At 40.7% G+C, this 23,524-nt stretch overlaps 1 protein-coding gene across 1 annotated transcript; it reads left to right on the forward strand.

Moving 5' to 3' along the window:
• Positions 1-86: 86 nt before the first annotated feature.
• ipp (intracisternal A particle-promoted polypeptide) lies at positions 87-18,594 on the forward strand. Its single transcript, XM_034183512.1, has 10 exons — positions 87-207; positions 480-890; positions 959-1,170; positions 4,514-4,733; positions 4,863-5,018; positions 6,691-6,858; positions 6,953-7,090; positions 9,788-9,910; positions 15,057-15,277; positions 17,662-18,594. Exons 2-10 carry the CDS (start codon positions 551-553, stop codon positions 17,884-17,886), a joined length of 1,803 nt encoding a protein of 600 aa, XP_034039403.1. The 5' UTR covers positions 87-207; positions 480-550; the 3' UTR covers positions 17,887-18,594.
• The last annotated feature ends 4,930 nt before the right edge of the window (positions 18,595-23,524 follow it).

A 23,524-nucleotide genomic window follows, 5' to 3' on the forward strand; every position in this document is an offset into this window, starting at 1 on the left:
AAATTTTATGTTATTCTGTTTTATCTGTCAGTCTATCCGTACTTTATAATTTTTTGTTAGTCAATACCAATCAAGCTGAATTTTCTGGGATTGTTCAATAAAGCCTGGGAACACCAGAGAAACACCAGACAAATGTAGTCGAACCAGAGAAAACGATTGACAGTCTGCAGAGTGACGGAAGTTTTCTTCAGCTTTGTGAACTTATGAGTAAGTCATAGTTAAAAACGAACTGCAGATTGATCTAACAGTATGGCTTAATCATCAGTTTTCTTCTTAAAAAATGGATAATTGAGTCGTTACTAGCTGACCCGCGCTAGCAGGAGCGGCAGCTGAGGTGAACTTTTCCTTGTAAACAGCACAGAGGTGGATATTAGAGTTTGTGATATCGTCAGTCCCTCAGAGTTTTACCGTTATACTCTTAGGACTGTGGGGTTTTATTTATTCCTGATTGTGTACAGTTGTCTGCTGATGTTTTTCAGGCCCTATGCTATAGAGTGGAGCGTTTGGCAATACTGCCCTCTAATGGTTGCACAAAGCCACTTTGGCTGTCATGTTCTCCACCGTTGTGTCAACATCTGCTGGTTATGGTGGTGATGTTGCAGCTGCCATGGCGACCTCGTCATCAGAGCAGGCTCTGCTGACCTCGGACCGCTACGCCAGACTCATCCTGACCCAGCTGAACAAGATGCGGCTCCGCTTGGATTTCTGCGACGTGGGGCTGAGGGTCGGCAGCCGGGTCTTCAGGGTCCACAGGCTGGTACTCGCTGCTAGCAGCCCATATTTTTCTGCATTGTTCTCTGGAGGGATGAGGGAGACTGATAAAGAGGAGGTGCAAATTCTGGGAGTGGAAACTGAAGTCTTTGAGGTTCTACTGGATTTCATATACACAGGTTTGGGTACGCACATTACCTATTACCATATATTCTCTGCATTTTTTTCATACCTTTTTGCTTTTCAGGAATGATTAGCGTGACTGTGGAGAATGTTCAGGAGCTGATGGTGGCAGCAGACATGCTGCAGCTGAATGAGGTGGTGTCTATCTGTGGAGAGTTTCTCAAGGGACACATGGATCCCTCCAACTGTGTGGGCATCTTTCAATTCCTGGAGCAGATCGGCTGCATGGACATGCTTGAGTTCACTGAGAACTACATCAACGTTCACTTTCTAGAGGTAATAAACTGCTGTGTAAGATGCACTGCTTGTTATTTTATCTCACTGTTCAGACAGATTTCACTGTTTAAATTGCTTCACGTTTTCAAAAGTAGACAACACACATGATAGTAATTCCCTTTGGCTGCTCCCTTGTTTTCACTCTGGGTTGCCACAGCAAATCTGAGGTGGCTCTGCATGTTGATTTGGTACGTTTATGGCGGATGCCCTTCCTGAGCGGTGGGGTTTGAACCTTCTCCACTTGGCCACCACTCCTGCTCTTGACAACACACTAATTTGACCTGATCAATAATTGATAGCCATACTGAAGGACAAATTAAAACAAAAAAAATACAGCAACAAATAAATAAAACAATGCTAATAATAATGTGCAGTGTGCTATCTTCTGCCTGTCCAACTACTCATGCTACTGTGAACATTGCATCATACCTCAGGAATAACCAGTTTTATGATTTTTTTTTTTTTTTAATCACTCAATTCTTTATTCTTTTATGTAGCAACAAAAACATGAAGTTGTAAAACAAACACGAACAGAAACAAAATTTGCCTGGGAAGTAACATTTTTGAGCCTTTTGTTGAATTTTCTGTTCTTAAGTTTCTTGTAAAATTATCTGCATGCCAGAATGCTTTTTCCAGAAACTGAAGCATTAACATAGCCATAGTCAGAAACAAGAAAATTCCCCTAAAACTCGCATCCCTATAGGGAGGCTCATGAAAGATGCCTCGCCTGAGTGATGTCAAGTCCACAAAATGCATGTGATGGCTGAAGGTTGCTCAACATGTGATCTGTACAAACTGTGTGACCAGCAGACCTCACCAAACCCTGACGATTCAAAAGTGTCTGTGACAAAAGCGAGACTACACAGTACCTAATATAATGTTTAACTGATCCACACTTTGACAAAGCACATACATCCGTTTCATTGCCAGAAAGCTTACCCCTTGAGTCCTCTGTCTAAATAATAATGAGGTAGTTTCCACAGCACCCCAGCCCATGCACTGAGCCTGGAGCCTATGCAGTGAGATACATACTGTGTAAATTAGCGATGGAGAAACCAAAGCTTTTTGAACCACTGAATCAACATGGAGCAATTGTGTTGATATGGTTCGGTGTTTTGAACCATTTGATACAATTAAATATGGCGACGTCTGCTGGCCAATCTTAAACATAGCACTTGCATGGAACAGTAAAGGGCAAGATGTCATGAAACAGTAAGACACTGTTATGTATGTTTAATAACAAAGGTTCTCTGTGCATTTTGAAATTTTTGACTATGTTTTCATTTCAAGACATTAATAATATACTTGTGTTATAATGTGATTGTGCCATCATAAAATACTATATGTAATAGAGATATAAATTGGGAAATGCTTGTCTAAGTAGGGACTGTTATGAAAATACAACCCCTGGCAAAAATTATGGAATCACCGGCCTCGGAGGATGTTCATTCAGTTGTTTAATTTTGCAGAAAAAAAAGCAGATCACAGACATGACACGAAACTAAAGTCATTTCAAATGGCAACTTTCTGGCTTTAAGAAACACTATAAGAAATCAGGAAAAAAAAAATTGTGGCAGTCAGTAACGGTTACTTTTTTAGACCAAGCAGAGGGAAAAAATATGGAATCACTCAATTCTGAGGAAAAAATTATGGAATCATGAAAAACAAAAGAACGCTCCAACACATCACTAGTATTTTGTTGCACCACCTCTGGCTTTTATAACAGCTTGCAGAATCTGAGGCATGGACTTAATGAGTGACAAACAGTACTCTTCATCAATCTGGCTCCAACTTTCTCTGATTGCTGTTGCCAGATCAGCTTTGCAGGTTGGAGCCTTGTCATGGACCATTTTCTTCAACTTCCACCAAAGATTTTCAATTGGATTAAGATCTGCACTATTTGCAGGCCATGACATTGACCCTATGTGTCTTTTTGCAAGGAATGTTTTCACAGTTTTTGCTCTATGGCAAGATGCATTATCATCTTGAAAAATGATTTCATCATCCCCAAACATCCTTTCAGTTGATGGGATAAGAAAAGTATCCAAATATCAATGTAAACTTGTGCATTTATTGATGATGTAATGACAGCCATCTCCCCAGTGCCTTTACCTGACATGCAGCCCCATATCATCAATGACTGTGGAAATTTACATGTTCTATTCAGGCAGTCATCTTTAAAAATCTCATTGGAATGACACCAAACAAAAGTTCCAGCATCATCACCTTGCCCAATGCAGATTTGAGATTCATCACTGAATATGACTTTCATCCAGTCATCCACAGTCCACGATTGCTTTTCCTTAGCCCATTGTAACCTTGTTTTTTTTTCTGTTTAGGTGTTAATGATGGCTTTCGTTTAGCTTTTCTGTATGTAAATCCCATTTACTTTAGGCGGTTTCTTACAGTTCGGTCACAGACGTTGACTCCAGTTTCCTCCCATTCGTTCCTCATTTGTTTTGTTGTGCATTTTTGATTTTTGTGACATATTGCTTTAAGTTTTCTGTCTTGACACTTTGATGTCTTCCTTGGTCTACCAGTATGTTTGCCTTTAACAACCTTCCCATGTTGTTTGTATTTTGTCCAGAGTTTAGACACAGCTGACTGTGAACAACCAACATCTTTTGCAACACTGCGTGATGATTTACCCTCTTTTAAGAGTTTGATCATCCTCTCCTTTGTTTCAATTTACATCTCTCGTGTTGGAGCCATGATTCATGTCAGTCCACTTGGTGCAACAGCTCTCCAAGGTGTGATCACTCCTTTTTAGATGCAGACTAACGAGCAGATCTGATTTGATGCAGGTGTTAGTTTTGGGGATGAAAATTTACAGGGTGATTCCATAATTTTTTCCTCAGAATTGAGTGAGTCTATATTTTTTTCCCTCTGCTTGGTCTAAAAAAGTAACCGTTACCGACTGCCACAATTTTTTTTTTCCTGATTTCTTATAGTGTCTCTTAAAGCCAGAAAGTTGCCATTTGAAATGACTTTAGTTTTGTGTCAAAACTAAAACAATCTAAACTAAAACGAAAACAATCAACAGACTAATTGGAAAAAATCATTGTTGGATTAATAGAAAAACAATCGATAGATCAGTTGATTGCAAAAATTATCATTGGTAGCAGCCATATCTGAAAATTAATAATTTTATATTTTGAGAACAGTGTGTCACCAAAATCAATCCTATACCAGCAGTCGAAAAATCTGCTTAAGGGGACGTCTTTGAATGCAGCGCATCGTGCACTGAAGGAAACCTTTGTACAATTTCATTGGAACTTGTTATTTATACTGTGAAAAATGCTTTAACTCATGGTCTTACATTGACATTTATTCATGCTTTTAGGTGTGTGTTACTGATGAGTTCAGGGGCCTCTCAAAGGACCAGCTGGCTAAACTGCTACGAAGTGAGGAGTTGAGAATTGAGGATGAGTATCAAGTATTTACAGCAGCAATGGACTGGGTTCTACAAGATGTGGCAAAGAGGAAAAAACATGTTGTTGAGGTACTGGAACCAGTCCGCTTCCCGCTGCTTTCACCACAGAGACTTTTCAAATACATAGAGGGTGAGGACAATATTAACATTTAACACAGTTTTACATGTCATTTTTTATTCACAATTAAACAGTTATTTCAAAATGGACACATCAGAAATTAAATTGTAAAAATTAAGAAATATTTTTTTTTTTTTAAAGGTATTACTGACTTCAGCCTGCGAGTGGCACTGCAGACTCTTCTGAAAGAATACACTGAAGTGGCGAAGTCTCCCAAAGACAATAAGACGTACAGTCAGTTACAGCCAGCAAAGATGAGACCCAGAAGAAAAGCCAGGAAGTACCTTTATGCCATAGGTTGTTTTTCAAGCTTGTTCTTCCTTCAGCCTGTAGATGTGTTCAGGAATGAATTTTTTTGGTACTGCAAAAATGAAGGCATTTCCAACAGAATTTCAGTTTAAAGATTAACCAATGGTCACCCATTCAGTACACTCACTAACTGAACAGCAAACAGTGCACATGCACATGTTTCTGTCATATCGATAAAACCTCAGATAAATCACTTTGGTGTAAGTGATTGCACAGCCTCATCATAGAGACTCACCTTGACGTATAATGTGGAGATACCTTGTATATTGTAACCAGCCTGTAGCCTGGTGACACACAGCTGAACAATTCTTTGCAGTATAACATTTAATTGCTGTAAATAGAAACCTGAGATTTCAACATGTACTGCACCATACCAGGGTGTTATCCCGGTGAAGGTTTTGTCCACTGTTATAAAGGCCTAAAGCCCCTTTCACACCTTTCACTGTGTAGAGTTGCGTAATGTGGCGTGCCCACTACACCGAGCTTATGCAGCCCTATCAAATCAAATCAATTTTATTTATATAGCGCCAAATCACAACAACAGTTGCCCCAAGGCACTATTTTGTGGCAATACACTGAGGGATGCAAAGGGTTCCACGAAATGGATGCAAAAAACTTTACCGTTTAATTTTTTCATGGACTTTCTGCGTACAGCATCGAACGCAGTGCTCTCCGCTAGTCTGTGCAATACACTAGCAGTGTATGTAAGTCTATGCAGCATTGCGCTTCTGTGCACCATGGCTCCACAGTGCAGCGAAAAATCCTTTGAGGTTTTTTATCAGGACATACCTGCATTGCTGGATTTTTTTCATCCCGCTGGACTCTGTTATTGCTGCTGAACATTGCTGGCAGTGAAGCTTCAAAGCCATGGTAGAAGAAGAGGCGGGCCATGCTCCCCCCTGCAGGCATCTTACGCAGCAATTGCTTCGTACTAGATATGCAGCACAATGCAACTCCACGCAGTGAAAGGGGCTGAAGCTGTAATGTCCTGTTTTCCAGTGTTCTCTGTACCTAAACAACAGTCTTACACTAAGCTTAACCCTAAGCGTGGGGGGAAGAACCCTGTCCTCCCACAGGAGGAAGACCCTCCTTCCTCTCTTTTCTCCTCCTGCCTGGTGGTTCTATCCTTAGTACCCTTCTCCTAATTATTACCCTGCATCCCTCCTCTGCACATGTCCACATCATCTCAGGCTTATCTCTGACTTGGCCCTCTGATATGGTCATTCCTGATCCTGTCTCATTTAGTCGCGCGCAATGAAAATTGCAGCACGTTCAACACCAAGCCATAAATATATCCAACAGGTGGCACACTCCTGATAGAAACAGAGAGTGAGAGAGGAGAGTCGAGATATTACACAAGCAAGTCCAAGTTTGTTCTTGATTTATCTGGTTAATCAAAGCTCTCCAAATTTTAATCCTCATTATATGCCCTTTTAATTTGGTGAGTTGTAAGATGATAACTTTTATTGTATTTGAGTTATATTAACAAAGTGGGGAGGATCTGCCCACCCATCCATCCTAGAATTTTGTCATTTTCTGAGAAGAAATTTCAGAAGTGAACATTCTTACAAATGCCGGCACAATTATAGCTTGAAATTCATTATAACAGCCGCCTAAAACCAGTGAGTGAGTGAAATTGAACATTTTGTTTTCTTGGCAGGAGGCTACACTCGGCTACAGGGAGGCCGCTGGAGTGACAGCCGGGCACTGAGCTGTGTAGAGCGTTTTGACTCCTTCAATCAGTTCTGGACCACCGTGTCCTCACTGCACCAGGCACGCAGCGGAGTAGGTGTGGCTGTACTGGGGGGCATGATCTATGTGGTGGGAGGTGAGAGAAACCTGCAAGTGCTGTCTTTGACATCAGGCCAAAATGTTTTATTAGTGCTTGACCAAATACAAGACTGAATGGATTTTCTCATCAGGGGAGAAAGACTCCATGATTTTTGACTACACAGAGAGATACGACCCAGTGACCAAGCAGTGGGCTGCTGTAGCGTCCCTGAACTATCCTCGCTGTGGTGTCGGTGTCTGTTCCTGTCATGGAGCTCTCTATGCACTTGGTAAGTGACAACACTTCACACCATGTGAGTGACAATTAGTTTGGTGGCCAAGCGGAAGGTTCCCGGTTTTAAGACCGCCTCTGCCCATTCTCCATGTAATGTGGAGTTGCATCAAGCAAAATATCCTGTGTAAATCTTGTGCCAAATAAGCATGCAGATGCATATCCTATCTGCTGTTGTGACCCCAAGTGAAACAGGGAGAAGCTGAAAGAACTTACCGAAAGTACCAAAGCTAGGCTTTGGAAATAAAACTGACAAACAAGATACTTTCAAGCTGCATGTATCTTAATTCTTAAGCACCACATGTTTCTAATTTCTATCATGCAAGTGGTGATGAGATGATTCCCTGTAACAATCCCAGTCACACCCAGTAGTTGGCAGATAAGTATGTGGTTTATTCATTATCATTCATTTGCTGTTCCAGCTTTTTCCAACTAAGGGTCACTGGTTACCCAGCATTCACTGAGTGAGAGGTGGGGTACAACCTGGACAGGCCACCAGTCTACCACAGACCCATATGGTATATTACCTAAACAAAAAATATATGGTGACTCCTAAAGGGAACAGCCAAAAAAGAAGACATAACCAAAATAAACTTGAGTTTTTAATTGTATTTTTGGGGGGATTAATCTGATACATTAAACTTAAATGTGTAACCAGTTTATCCTCATTACATGACCTTTTAATTTGGAGACTTACAATGTGATAGCTGTTATTGTTTTTGAGTTATCATGTTAAAACATGGATGTGATGCACCCATCATTCACTTCCTACATTTTACAGGGTCTTAGAAAATGATATAAAATGATGTGAAAAGAAATTCCAAATGTCATTTTCTCAGCAGAGACATTCATGTATCTGGGTTCTTGGCATTTGAGGTGGTTGCAAAGATGAGATGTATTTTATGGTTTGGTGGATGTTGCGACATGCACCACCATGCTCAGGCACATGCTCCATAGACCTGACCTCATTAGTCAAAGGTTCTTATGAAGACTATTTCAAAGCGTGGTTTATTGTGGGTCAGGTCACACAGAATAGAGTTTGGTTCAGTGGGAGTGTCTGACAGAGTAAATCGAAGTAGGATTTGGGCTTTCATGACAAAAAAGTCTAAAAAAAAGTCATTTCATAGCTAGTTGTCGCTTATAGTGGGGAGTTTCTACCTGCTCAGATTGCATTGTGGGGCTATGAGAGTATTTAGCAAGATATTCCAGCACATATAGCACAGGCCAACCTGTGTTTTATCAACTAATGCCATGAACAAAAACAAACCAACTGTAAAAATAACATGATGAAAAATAGCATGATGAACCACAAACTGAAGTGAAGGAATGAGTGAAGTAAATGCAGGCATATGTAATGCTGCAATGACACAAGGAGAATGGAAAGCACCAGAGGACTGAAGCATCCATGCAGTGAGCTTTGACAGACCACACATAGTCCATTAAGGTGGGGTTTGTTTTTTTTTAGTTGGGGGGGAAGTGAAATATGACTATTTAATGACTTCTTTGTGACTTCAGTCACCTGAATCAATCAATCAATCATAAATATTTGATTACAGCTTTTGATCAAATTTCTCACCACATTGGTAGTGGCGATATTATGGTAAAAATGGCTTTTGAGCTATGCTTTGCTTGGGCTTTGACCAATCTGTTCCAAAGATTACTCATCTGGCGACACTAACCCAAGTAATACTACCACCAAGATTGATGAAAATCCATCCAGCCATTTTTGTTACTTACCCTGTACACGTGGCAATTCACAGGGTAAAAAAACAACTGGAATTTCGATTAGATTTGTTACTAAATCTGTCTGACCACAGAACATAACAATGAAAAATCAAAAACCTCCAGCAATAAATTCAAGTAAAAATACACTGAACAAATATATAAATGCAACACTTTTGTTTTTGCTCTGATTTTTCATGAGCTGAATTCAAAGATCTGAAACATTTTGTACATACACAAGACCTATTTCTTTCAGATACTGTTCACAAATCTGTCTAAATCTGTGTTGGTGAGCACTTCTCCTTTGCTGAGATAATCCATCCCATCTCACAGTGTGGCATATCAAGGTGCTGATTAGACAGCATGATTATTGCGCAGGTGTGCCTTAGGCTGGCCACAATAAAAGGCCACTCTGAAATGTTCAGTTTTATTACACAGCACAGTGCCACAGATGTTGAAAGTTTTGAGGGAGCATGAAATTGACATCTTGACTGCAGGAATGTCCACAGAGCTGTTGCCCTTGAATTGAATGTTCATTTCTGTACCATAAGCCATCTCCAAAGGCGTTTTAGAGAATTTGGCAGTACATCCAACCAGCCTCACAACCGCAGATCACGTGTAACCACACCAGCCCAGGAGTGGTGTGGTTACACGTATTTGAGGCAAAAGTTGATGGTTCAGCCAGTGTACGGTGCATCGAGAAAGTATTCACAGCACTTCACTTTTTCCACAGTTTATGTTATAGCCTTATTCTAAAATGGAGTAAATTCATTTTTTTCCTCAAAATCCTACGTGCAAAACCCCACAATGACATCATGCCTAAAGGGTTTTTATGCAAATTTATTCAAATAAAAAAAAAAACTAAGAAATCACAAGTACATAAGTATTCACAGCCTTTAATCATGTCAAACTGTATCTTGGAAAGTTTTACACAAACTGAAATTATTATAATTCTTCTGTTGTGCTGCTGTAGGTGGTTGGATTGGCTCTGAAATTGGCAAGACCATGGAACGCTATGACCCAGAGGAGAACAAGTGGGAAGTCATTGGCAGCATGGCAGTTCCCCGGTACTACTTTGGCTGCTGTGAACTACAAGGTGTGTTTCCTTCTGTGTTTAAATTTATAATTCAGTGTAACCTGTTTTAGCTTTTTCATATAACCCCATATCAGGAAAAATGGGACTTTTTGGAAAATGTAAATGTACCTGATGATTGTCCAACAGAATCTCTGTTCTCCTTTGAGTCCTTGTGGTGGTGGGGGGAGTTACTTTAGAGTTTTTTTTTTTGTCTAATTTACAGAACCCATCATTGAAATCTCTGAGATGTGTATGGAAGCAGGATTTGGGCGTAGCTGTGACAGCGGTGGGCAAAAGCTTTGGAATGAGCATGGTCTCTTTAAATTTAAGGTGCTTTGTCACCTTCACTGATCTAAAATAAAACTTTCCAAGATGTTCCCTGAGTTAGATTTCAACCCGTGACAGGTGCAAACTTTCACCTGCCTCCCTATCACACTCATTTTGGTTATGTGCTAATCTGCACACTAATTGGAGTACTATATTTAAAACTATCAGACATTTTCAAAACTGTAATTCATCCAGATCCTGTGCTAGCTATTTTTGACATAGTAGGTGAGAACAATAACAGTTATTCTGGAACTAATCTCAAAATACCTACATGTGTCAGTTTGCTCGAGAGGAGGAGGAGACTCATTCTCCTTCATTGGTAGTCTCCCCAGCTGTTGAGCTCGAAGGAGGGAGGTGATGCAGCATCTCAAACTTGAAAAACAGACTTACAATAAATACCTCTTCTGACAGCTTTGACAGAATGTGGAAATGATTTGTGAATTATAATAAAACTATGCTTTAGCTCCTGCCACTGAATGCAGCTCAGTGTAACTACTGTTATCTGTATATCCACATATGCCTGTTTGCAGCCCATCACCATGAGACCATGTGCCTTGGGTATATTTGACTTGAAACTGTGTGTTGCCTTTAATTTGTGTTTATATATCAAATCTATACGTTCATTTATTTTCTTTCTTTCATGTCTGTTCCGTTCTTCATGTTCCATATGTGTTTGGTTTTCTTCCTTTTAAAAAAATCCAGTTAAAACATTGGGGTAATTAAAAACACTGCAGTGACCTTGCATTTGCTTTGACCTCTATTTCATTGCAGACAGTATAATGAATCCAAGATATTTTATGTTTTCTGCAGTCAACTTCATTTTTTTGAGACACCCATTCCTACATTTCAGGGCTGCAACACATTAAAAAAAGTTGGGAAATGCTAAGGATTTACCACTCTGTACTATTTACCGTTCTTTCTCACAACACTTTAGCTGTTTTGGCATTGAGGATACCAAATGATGAAGCGTTTCAGGTGTTATTTTGTCTCATTCTTCCTGCAACCATGTCATTTTTGGCCAACATTACAGGGTCTTGCCCCAAGTGAAAGAGTTAAAGTACCTCGGGGTCTTGTTCACGAGTGAGAGGACAGTGGAGCGCGAGATTGGCCACAGAATTGGCACACAGGCACTGTTACATTCGCTCTACCATTCTGTTGTGACAAAAAGGGAGCTGAGCCAAAAGGCGAAGCTCTCAATCTACTGGTCAGTCTTTGTTTCTCCTTTCACTTATGGTCATAAGGGTTGGGTCATGGCTGAAAGAACTAGATCGTGGGTACAAGTGGCCGAAATGGGCTTCCTTAGGAGGGTGGCTGGTGTCTCCCTTAGAGATAGGGTGAGAAGTTCATTCATTCGCGAGGTGCTCGGAGTAGAGCTGCTGCTCCTTTGCATTGAAAGTAAACAGCTGAGGTGGTCTGGGTATCTGGTAAGGATGCCCCCTGGGTGCCTACCTAGGGAGGTGTTCCAGGCACATCCATCTGGGAGGAGACCCCGGGGAAGACCCAGGACTAGGTGGCGAGATTATATCGCCACAGTGGCCTGGGAACAACTCAGTAGGCCTATCCCCAAGACATAGGTCCCCTTTTGGAGCTGTTGCCCCCAGTGACCCTATCCTGGAAAAGCGGTTGAAGATGAATGAGTGATTACAGGGTCCTCAATGGACTGCAGTGCATTGTGGCCTCTGCTGAGAAGGTGATCGGCTGTAGCCTTCCATTTCTCCATGACCTGCACGTCTCCAGGACTCTGGGCCGAGCAGGTCGGATCATAGCTGACCCTTCTCACCCTGCACACGGTCTATTCAAACCACTGCCCTCGGGCAGGAGGCTACGGTCCATCCGGACCAGAACCTCCCGCCATAAGAACAGTTTCTTCCCCTCTGCCGTTAGACTCATGAACTCCTCATAACTCAGTCACCTTAAGCTTAACTCTGTCACTTTATCATTTTATCACAGGTCACTTTAGACAATGTACTTTAGTTTTTAATTGCACTCCTCCCACTGCACTGTTTTTTCTGTTTCTCTGTTTTTCTGTTGCACACAGCCTTTCATATTTCATATTTCTTTTTTTTTTCTGTCTTATTTTATCTTATTTTTACACATATGTTATATTTTATCTTAGCATTTTATCTCTTCTTAATGTTGCACCATTGTACCGAAGCAAATTCCTAGTCTGTGAATCCTGTTCACTGGCAATGGCAATACACTTCTTCTGATTCTGATTCTGGGATTATTTTGTGTTAAAACTCTCTACACATTCTCTATCAAGACTGCAGGCTGACCAGTTCAGTACCTGTACACTGTCCTTCAACAGCCATGCCTTTGTAATGTGTGCAAGAATGTGGTTTTGCATTGTTGTATTGCAAAACACATGGGCGCCCATGCAAAAGATACAGTTTTGAAGGCAGTAGATGCTGTGCTCAAATCTCATTCTAAATCTGACAACTAAATTTAATTTCCTGTATTAATGTGCCATCAATGAAGTGTAACTTACCTTTGCTAAGGGCACTTGCACAACCCCATACCATGACAGAGCCTGACATTTAGGCTTGTTGCTAATAAACAAGTGGGTGGTCCTTTTTTGACAGGTCCAGAGCACACGGTGTCCATTCACCTAACCACAATACATGTTTCCACTGTGTGATGGTCCAACCCAGATCCCTCCAAGCCCAGTGAGGTTAACGCCATTTCTAGACAAAGTTAACATGCTTCTTTTTTGCATAGTAAATTTTGAAGTGCCATTTATGAATGTAACTCCATATTGTATTACTTCACAACTGTTTCCCAAAATAATCCCTTGCCTAGATGATTATATCATCTATTGATGAATGTTGGTTCTTGACGCAGTGTTGTCTGAGCAATCAGAGATCACCGGTGGTGTTCTTAGATTTGCATGCTTATTTACGCATTGCAGTTCCTCCAGATTCATTGAATTGTTTAATGATATGTGCTTTAGAGGGAGAAACATGTAAATCCCATAATTCTTTCTATGATGAACATTGTTTTTAAACATTTCAATAATTTTCTCTTGTTTGTTGACAAACAGGACATACTTTGCCTGTCTATGATCCACAGTGACTCAGGCTTTCATGGATATTGTTTTTGTGCCAAATCATGATTACAATGAGCTGTTGACGTCACCTGTGTTAAAAAAGCATTATTATTCACTAACCATAAATTTCCCCTATCCCACCTTTTTTTGGAATGTGTTGCAGGCCTGAAATGATGGAATGGATCTATATTAACAAATGAAATTAAGTTGACGCCACAAAACATAAAATATCTTAGGTTCATGCTGTCTGCAATGAAAAAGAAGTCGGTAAATTTAAGAATCACTGCAGTGTGTTTTTGTTTGTTTGTTTTGTTTTCTTGCATTTTATACGAGGTCTATTAGATAAGAAACCAACACTTTTATTTATTTATTTTTTTAACTATATGGATTTGAATGACGTGCGATTACACCAATCATGCTTGAACCCTCGTGCGCATGCGTGAGTTTTTTCACGCGTGTCGGTGACATCATTTCCCTGTGGGCAGGCCTTGAGTGAGATGTGGTCCCGCCCTCTCGGCTGAATTCCTTTGTTTCACACGCTGCTTGAGATGGCGCGCGTTGCTTTATCAAAATTTTTTCTGGACCTGTGAGGAATATCCGAGTGGACACTATTCGAGAAATTAAGCTGGTTTTCGGTGAAAAGTTTAACGGCTGATGAGAGATTATGGGGTGTTTCTGTCGTTGTAAGGACTTCCCACGGAGCGGGACGTCACGCAGCGCTTCCAGGCGCCGTTGTCGGCCTGTTTCGACCTGAAAAAATCCTAATTTAAGGCTTAATTCACCCAGGACGTCATGAGAGAACAGAGAAGATTCAGAAGAGGCCGGCATGAGGACTTTATGCGGACATTCCACTGTTTAAGGACATTTTTTAATGAAAGACGTGCGCGCAAATTCGCCGAGTCGTTTCCGTGACGACTCGGCGAATCTGTGTGCGCCACGACAGGAAAAACACCTCCATGTTGAAAACCATTTGTAAAATTCAGGCGGCTTTTGATGGCTTTCAACAAGTGAGTAACTGAGAAATTGTTTAACAGCTTGGGCATGTTCCAACTTGCCTATTAAGGTTTCCAACGGAGGAGTTTTTCCTGTTGCGACCCCCCGCGGTCGGGTTCGGCCCGACATGCGACTCTGCCCGCACGTTCTTTCATTACAAAATATCCGTTAACAATGGAATGTCCGAATAAACTCCTCATGCCGACTTCTTCTGAAAGTTCTCTGTTCTCTGACAACTTCCTGGGTCAACAGAGCCCGAAATGTGGAAGTTTTCAACTTGAAATGGTGAGACGCTGCCGCCTCGAAGCGCAGATCGACGTCAGGCACCGTGGGCCGTCCTTACGGCGACACTACCAGACCAAAATCTCTCATCAGCCGTTAAAATTTTTACCGAAAACCAGCTGAATTTATCGAATGGTGTCCACTCAGTTGTGCCTTACAGTTTTGAAAAAATTTTATCAAACAAAGCAGCAGTCTCTGAGCCATTCCTAAACAATGAAAAAACGACGAGAGGGTGGGCGACTCCTCACTCAAAGACTGCCCACAGGCGAATGACGTAACCGACAGGCGTGAAAAAACTCTTGCATGCCCACGAGGGTTCAAGCATGTCTGATGTAATCACACGTGATTCAAATCCATATGGTTTTTGAAAAAAAATAAGGTCGGATACTTTTCTAATAGACCTCGTATACTGTCCCAACTTTTCCTGATTTGGGGTTGTATAAAGTTGTAATTTCATTAATTTGTTGATTTCTGATCATGCTCTCAGTAAAGTTTCTGTGATATTATATATCTTTCCAGGTTTTATTTATGTGATTGGTGGAATCAGTGACGAAGGAATGGAGTTGCGCTCCGCTGAGATGTATGACCCCATCTCACGCCGCTGGAGTGCCCTGCCCGTCATGGTGACACGTCGAGCTTATGTAGGCGTTGCCTGTCTGAATAACTGCATTTACGCAGTGGGCGGATGGAATGAAGCGCTGGGCGCTCTGGAGACAGTGGAGAAGTACTGTCCTGAAGAGGTAAGGGTAATGGAACAAAACAGTAGAACAGTTCTGATTTTTGAAATGTTTACACAGACAGCTCCATAAATAACTGGAAAGTGACACATATTTTGCAGTTTTGCCCTTGTACACCACAACGGTGGAGTTTGAAAAGAAACAATTAAGCTCTACAGTGTAGACTTTGAGCTTTAATTCAAGGGGTTTAACAACAATATAGCATCATCCATTTCAGAATTACAGCCATTTGTATACACAGTGGCTACATTTTCAAAGCCCATAAGAAGCTGGACAATTAGGTATAAGGACTGTAGTTGTTACAGATCAATGCTTTTTCATCCGTGTCCTTTCGACAAGTCAGAGGATGGATGCATTAACATTTAAAAGTCCCTGAATATGTCTTGGACTTGATGTACATCAATAGTTATGAAATGCAGAACAATATGGCAATGTGTGGTAAATGTTTCTGGGGTAGGCAGTTCTCAAAAACTCAGTCACTGTGTATGAGGGAGACTGGTGAGGGAAGCCACCATGACAACTAGACTCAGAAGGAGTTAGAGGCTTCTGTTACTGATTGTAGAAACTATGCATAGCACAACTTTAAGCTTACGCATCGCCAGTTAGACAGCTTCGTCGTGAAGTAGCAAAGAGTGATTTTTTTTTTTTTTTTTTTTTCTGACAAAGATGTGAAATTTCACTCCAGTTTGCCAGAAGGCACAGGGGAGACATGAGCCTCGATTTGATCTGTTTTCTTGAATAAAAATACTTTTCTGCACCAGTCCACCATGAAACTGAGACTGTTATAAGTTGCACTATGCAGTTTCTCCAGTCATGGACAGAGTAGCCTATAACTCCCTCAGAGTTGTTTTGGTGACTTCCCTCATGAGTCTCCTTCTTTTGTGGTCACTTTGTTTTTTGAGGACTGCCTACTGCAGACAGACTTACCACACTGTTTGCATTTATCAATGATTGATGTCAATGAAATCCATGACTTATTCAGTGACTTGGAAATGTTTGTCTCCGTCCTCTGACTGGTCTGAAGAAAACTGTAAAAAAAACAAAAAAAGTAAAAAATAATGATTAACACTTTGAATAAAAGACAGCAATTTACACTACAAGCATGTCTTGATTGTTTCATGTCAGTTGCGTTGTGGTGGTGTGGAGGCAAAATTACAAAAAATTGTCACTGTCCAATTACATACGGACCTGACCTGTCCCTTTGGTTCTGGTGCGGTAGTCAAGTTAAGCATAGACTGTTTGCAAGGGGACTCGCACACAAAATAACAAACTCAAACAGTTATTTCAGAAATGTTTTTTACTTAAAGGAGCCTTACCCAGAAGGGTGCAAGAAAGAAAAGAAAAGTGCAAACATTTCAGTCCCCCTGGACTTTCCTCAGTGTTAAGTTTTTTTTCACATTTTTTTTGGACGGTCAGGTCCATAAGTAATTGGACAGTGACAATTTTTTGTAATTTTGCCTCTACACCACCACAACGGAACTATTATTAACAATGTTAATAGTTTTTTTGTAACTGGTCTTAGTCTGTGATTGGTATGTGGCTGATTGGCCATTAATTCATGACACCGGATGAACTCTGTAAAAGATGGCTCCAATGTCACACCCGGTTTGCACTGAGGAAAGTCCAGGGGGACTGAAATGTTTGCACTTTTCTTTTCTTTCTTGCACCCTTCTGGGTAAGGCTCCTTTAAGTAAAAATTATTTCTGAAATAACTCTTTGAGTTTATTTTGTGTGCGAGTCCCCCTTGCAAACAGTCTATGCTTAACTTGACTACCGCACCAGAACCAAAGGGACTTGTGTAAAGAGCGCAACTCATTTTTTGCTAATAATAATGATATTAGACCACATTTCTAAATTAAAAATGGCGAGGCGAATGAACTGCTCATTATCCAGACTTTATCCATTACCCATTTGTAATATTTTGGTGGGGGGAGTTGTATGTGGAACTGGTTTCTTTACCCTGTAAAATGCACTGAGGGACTACATCCCTTCCAGATTAACACAATAACTCAAAAACAGTAACTGCTATTATCTTGTATGCCTTAAAATAAAAAGTGCATGTAATGAGGATCAGCTAATTAAACTTTAGGTCACTTCGATGCAGCAGATCAATACAAAAGCAATGTTGTTTTTTTATGAAACATCTCATGTCTGGCTTTGCTGCAGGGAATAATCTTATCACATGCATGATGGAAATTAGGAGCTGGTGTGGTGTTACATGTAGCTTATGTCAGTATCTTTCATTTCCAAAGCCTAGGTCTAGTGGCCGCCAAGGACGTGCTGCGGTTGTTACAACATTCCATCATGGCTATAAATACCCTCACATCAACCTGAAAATCTGCACTTCTAATCTTAATCTTCCTCCTTTGTGCTGTTTGTTTTGACAGGAGGAATGGGTAGAGGTGGCACCAATGGGCACAGCGCGTGCAGGCGTGTTGGTGTCAGCAGTCAACGGGCTGCTTTTTGCCGTCGGCGGTAGAGCTGCGAGCAGAGACTTCTCCGCACCAGTGACTGTGGACTCTGTGGAGATCTATGATCCTCACCTGGACACCTGGACTGAGGTGGGCAACATGATCACCAGCCGCTGTGATGGTGGACTGGCTGTGCTCTGACAGCAGGAACATCTGGATCAGCACCAAAACTGAACTGCACCTTATGAAACACAGCAGTATGTCGTAGTCTCAAGTCAACATTTTTTCTGATCCAAACCAGCTGACAGGTGTTATGTCAGTTGAGCACATAAAACAGATATACCATACAACTGGAAAACAGCCAAAAACCGTGGTGCAAACGATTTCTGCTTCAACTCTTGTGTGATGTCTCTGTGTGTTTTCATTTCACTCTAGTGTCATATCAGAGGTTAGATTTAGATGTTTCTGCCCAATGCTTGCCTTAATACTTGAAGTCAACACTTCTCTTTTGATGAAGGTCATGTATCATAAATGCTAGGGTTATTTTTGATGGAACAGTGTTTTGCTTTTTTACCATCAGAGACCTGTGAATTTTGGACAAAGCGCTGCTGATTTTCTGGATTAGGTTGTGTTACTGGGTAGACGCAAACAACTTGAACATATTATTTAATAAGTAATTGCTGTGGAAGTCCTGTCGAGTTTCATAAATATTTATCTTTAACAGCACACCGTTTTATATTTGTATGTATGACATTGTAAATATCCACAATTTCTGCTTAAATTCAATTATTTTTCTTCTCACTCATCAGCAGCACCTGATTTGTCTACATTTCAATATTTTGGTGTTTAAATATACAGCATTGCAAATAAATACGGTGGTTGATAGGAGCCACAACACTTCCAAATGCAGAAAATGTTGATAAATACAAAAAATGCCTCCATCAATTCAGCAGGTAGTTGTATCAAAACATATCTTGTAAACTGGAGGAAAAACACTTGCAAACACAGAGAACACAAACAAATATAACCTGCAACACATTCAACAATTTAATTTGATGTCTGTATAGTCACACAAGACACACAAAACCAAAGGTGGGCTGCAAAGCTTCACAACACAACAGAAGTAATTAATTTTTTTCTTCAATTTATTTAGTTTATATAGTGCCAAATCACAACAAAACTGCCTCAAGCCACTTCACACAAGTAGGGTTTAACTTTACCAACCCCTAGAACAAGCACACAAGCAACAGTGGTGAGGACAAACTCCCTCTGATGATTTGAGGAAGAAACCTCAAGCAGACCAGACTCAAAGGGGTGACCCACTGCTTAGGCCATTCTAACAATTACAGGGTTTCTGCACGAAGCATAACAAAAGATGAATTTGATAAGTCCATGCAGGCATCCAGTCACAGGCAGGGGTCATCCATCTTGCCATTCAGTGGGCCTGTTCCTGTGGCAAAGTCTATTCCGTATCCATTTCCGAAATTATGCAGTCGTCAAATCCAGCACATGACGTCATCTGCACCTCCGACAGAGAAAAATCAGAATCAGTTGGCCAGAATAACTACAAGGTAAAATTCATCAGCATTAAGCAACAGGAAAGCAGAGAAAGTGATCGCCGGCCATGAGCCCTAAGCTTCACTAACAGACCCAGAATTTAGATAAAGTTGTGGCAGAGACCTGCTCTGTTTATTAATAAAATGAATTTAAGTGCTAACACAAAAAAGAGGTCTCTGCCCAGAGGACTTTAATTGCTACACTCCATAGCAGAGCTGAATAGGTTTATTTGCTTTATTGATGATTTTACTATTATGTTAGTGATGTTTTCACATTTTATTGTTTTTATTTGCAATGTACTGAAAAGTAGAAGGGAGTTTAAGTCCTCTGGGCTGTAATTTATTTTTATGTTCTTAGTACATCTGTTGTGCTGTGGAGCTTTGTAAAGTGTTTTTGTTTGGGTGTGTTGTCTGAGTTAACAGCAGACACATTATTAAATTAAATTGTTACATGTGTTATCAGTTATATTTGTATTTTCTGTGTTTGAAAGTTTTTCAGTTTGCAAGATCTGATGTAGGTGGTTTTTGTTGTAAGCATTTTGGAAAAGGGTGTTTACTGTCATTGTACAGTAGTGTTCAGAATAATAGTAGTACTATGTGATTAAAAAGATTAATCCAGGTTTTGAGTATATTTCTTATTGTTACATGGGAAACAAGGTACCAGTAGATTCAGTAGATTCTCACAAATCCAACAAGGCCAAGCATTCATGATATGCACACTCTTAAGGCTATGAAACTGGGCTATTACAGGGGTGGCCAAGTTCGGTCCTCGAAAGCCACCTTCCTGACACTCTTAGTTGTCTCCCTGCTCCAACACACCTGAATCCAATGAAAGACTCAAAAGTCTGCTAACGAGTCTCATTGGATTCAGGTGTACATGCATTTGTCCTCTGAATTTAACCCCTCCTCATTACAGTTAGACACAATCCAACCACGAGCACCAGTAGGCAGCCACAGTCCAGTGCCGGGGGACCAACTCCAGATGTAGAAATGCTGGCTTAGTCAAGGGCAAAGTAATGAGCAGACCCTATTTCGCTTTTTTTTTTTTTTCTGGTGTGCGGAAATTGGAGTGCCCGAAGAAAGCCCAAGCAGACGCCATACAAACGACACAAAGGGTGTGGGCAAGGGCAGAATCAAACCCCAGACTTTCTTGCAATGGTGCAGGATTGTTCCACTGAACCACTGTGCTGTCCTGGCTTGTGTTATAGTAATTTGGAAGTGTTTTGGCCCCTATTGGCCATAGTAGATGAGATGACACGTGGTAAAAACAAATGTTTACAGTAAAATAGTTGTGTGTTCTGGAGCTGCACATTGATTCCTGTCAGACTTTACACTTAATACTGTTTTATTATATTGGTTATGTTTCACACCTGATAGACTAGGACATCCCCTGAGTTCTATGGAAACATACACTCAACAAAAATATAAACGCAACACTTTTGGTTTTGCTCCCATTTTGTATGAGATGAACTCAAAAATCTAAAACTTTTTCCACATACACAATATCACCATTTCCCTCCAATATTGTTCACAAACCAGACTAAATCTGTGATATTGAGCACTTCTCCTTTGCTGAGATAATCCATCCCACCTCACAGGTGTGCCATATCAAGATGCTGATTAGACACCATCATTAGTGCACAGGTGTGCCTTAGACGGCCCACAATAAAAGGCCACTCTGAAAGGTGCAGTTTTATCACACAGCACAATGCCACAGATGTCGCAAGATTTGAGGGAGCATGCAATTGGCATGCTGACAGCAGGAATGTCAACCAGAGCTGTTGCTCGTCAACCAGAGCTGTTGCTCGTGTATTGAATTTCTCTACCATAAGCCGTCTCCAAAGGCGTTTCAGAGAATTTGGCAGTACATCCAACCAGCCTCACAACCGCAGACCACGTGTAACCACACCAGCCCAGGACCTCCACATCCAGCATGTTCACCTCCAAGATCGTCTGAGACCAGCCACTCAGACAGCTGCTGAAACAATCGGTTTGCATAACCAAAGAATTTCTGCAGAAACTGTCAGAAACCGCCTCAGGGATGCTCATCTGCATGCTCGTCGTCCTCATCGGGGTCTCGACCTGACTCTAGTTCGTTGTTGCAACTTTGCACAGCCATTGAAGAGGAGTGGACCAACATTCCACAGGCCACAACTGACAACCTGATCAACTCTATGCGAAGGAGATGTGTTGCACTGCATGAGGCAAATGGTGGTCACACCAGATACTGACTGGTATCCCCCCCCCCCCAATAAAACAAAACTGCACTTTTCAGAGTGGCCTTTTATTGTGGACAGTCTAAGGCACACCTGTGCACTAATCATGGTGTCTAATCAGCATCTTGATATGGCACACCTGTGAGGTGGGATGGATTATCTCAGCAAAGGAGAAGTGCTCACTATCACAGATTTAGACTGGTTTGTGAACAATATTTGAGGGAAATGGTGATATTGTGTATGTGGAAAAAGTTTTAGATCTTTGAGTTCATCTCATACAAAATGGGAGCAAAACCAAAAGTGTTGCGTTTATATTTTTGTTGAGTATATTTTAGAGTTAAGATGGTTTTAAAAATGTCACAGTTATATAAAATAGACACCTCCAATACTCAGACTGCTGTCTAAGTGCAGATACGAGTGAAGTTTGTGTGAACTTCACACTCGTATGTGAAGTTTTTGGTATAAGTACAAAATTTTGCAGATACATTGATTATGTAATTTTTAAAAAATAGATATGCAATACTCAATTTTTCTGTGTTTAAACAAGGCAATAACCATGAAATAAATGGCAGTAACCATGCCATCCTGGAGTATCTTCAAAATTGATTCAATTGATTTAAGGAAAAAAGAAAGAAAACTTGAGCTTGCAATGATGACGTGTACATACACACAGTTCTGGTCAAAATAATAGCAGTGTGTTTAAAAAAAAGAGTAAAGCTCAGAATACGTATAATAACTCAGAATTTATTTCCATGCATGTAAATGTATTGTGAACACTGCACATTCTATTCCAAACAAAAACAAAGAAAAATTGATCAAATTTATTACAGAACAGTAAGTCCCTTCGGCTGCTCCCTTGTTTGCACTCGGGGTCGCCACAGCAAATCCAAGGTGGATCTGCATGTTGAATTGGCACAGGTTTTATGCCGGATGCCCTTCCTGACACAACTCCACATTACATGGAGAAAAGTGGCAGGGGTGGGATTTGAACCTGGAACCTTCTGCACTGAAACCAAGCGCATTAACCACTTGGCCACCACACAGTGAACAAAAAGGACTATTGGGATGTTCAAAAAAAATAGCAGTGTCTTTACAAACTCACATTTACTGTATAAACTGAAAAATGCTTGAGGAATCATCTTTCCTGTGAATCAATGAACTAATATTTACTTGAACAACCAGTTTCTGAGAACTGCTTCACATCTGTGCTGCATGGAGTCGACCAACTTCTGGCACCTGTGAACAGGTATTCCAGGACGATCGGGCTACTTACCACAATTCCTCTACATTCCTTGGTTTTGCCTCAGAAACAGCATTTTTGATGACACCCCACAAGTTTTCTATTGGATTAAGGTCCGGGGAGACTGGCCACTCCATAACGTTAATCCTGTTGGTCTGGAACTAAGATACTGCTCGCTTGCTGGTGCATTTGGGGTGGTTGTTTTGTTGAAGCACCCATTTCAAGGACATTTCCTCCTCAGCATAAGACAACATGACCTCTTCAAGTATTTTTGATTTATTCAAACTTATCCATGATCCCTGGTATGCGATAAAGAGGCCCGACACCATAGTATGAGAAACATCCCTATATCATGATGCTTGCTTCACTGTCTTCACAGTGTACTGTGACTTGCATTTGAGTTTTGGGGGGCCATCTGACAAACTGTCCGCAGCATCTAGACCCAAAAAGAACAATCTTGCTTTCATCAGTCCACAAAATGTGGCCAACAAAGTTACTTTTTGCATCGATTTGATACCTCAAAGTTAAGCAAATTCTACCAATATGATCATTATATGCCTTTGTAATTTGGTGAGTTACAAAAATCATAGCATGTATTAAACTAGTGGGAATGAATTCCTTTATGTACTCCCACTGAATTTTACAGGGCACGTGACTAGGCTGAATAAAAAATAATTATTCACTACCACCTGATGGAATCACTAAAGTGGCAAATAAATAAATGAAGAAAGCAACAAACTGAAATAATTCCAGAGCAGTTCTGCTGTCATCCTGATTCTTATCCAGAGGTGAAAACAGAGAACCAATGCAAATGGATTTGGTTTTTA

This window comes from Thalassophryne amazonica, chromosome 12 (genome assembly GCF_902500255.1).
Source record: "Thalassophryne amazonica chromosome 12, fThaAma1.1, whole genome shotgun sequence".
Taxonomy (NCBI): domain Eukaryota; kingdom Metazoa; phylum Chordata; class Actinopteri; order Batrachoidiformes; family Batrachoididae; genus Thalassophryne; species Thalassophryne amazonica.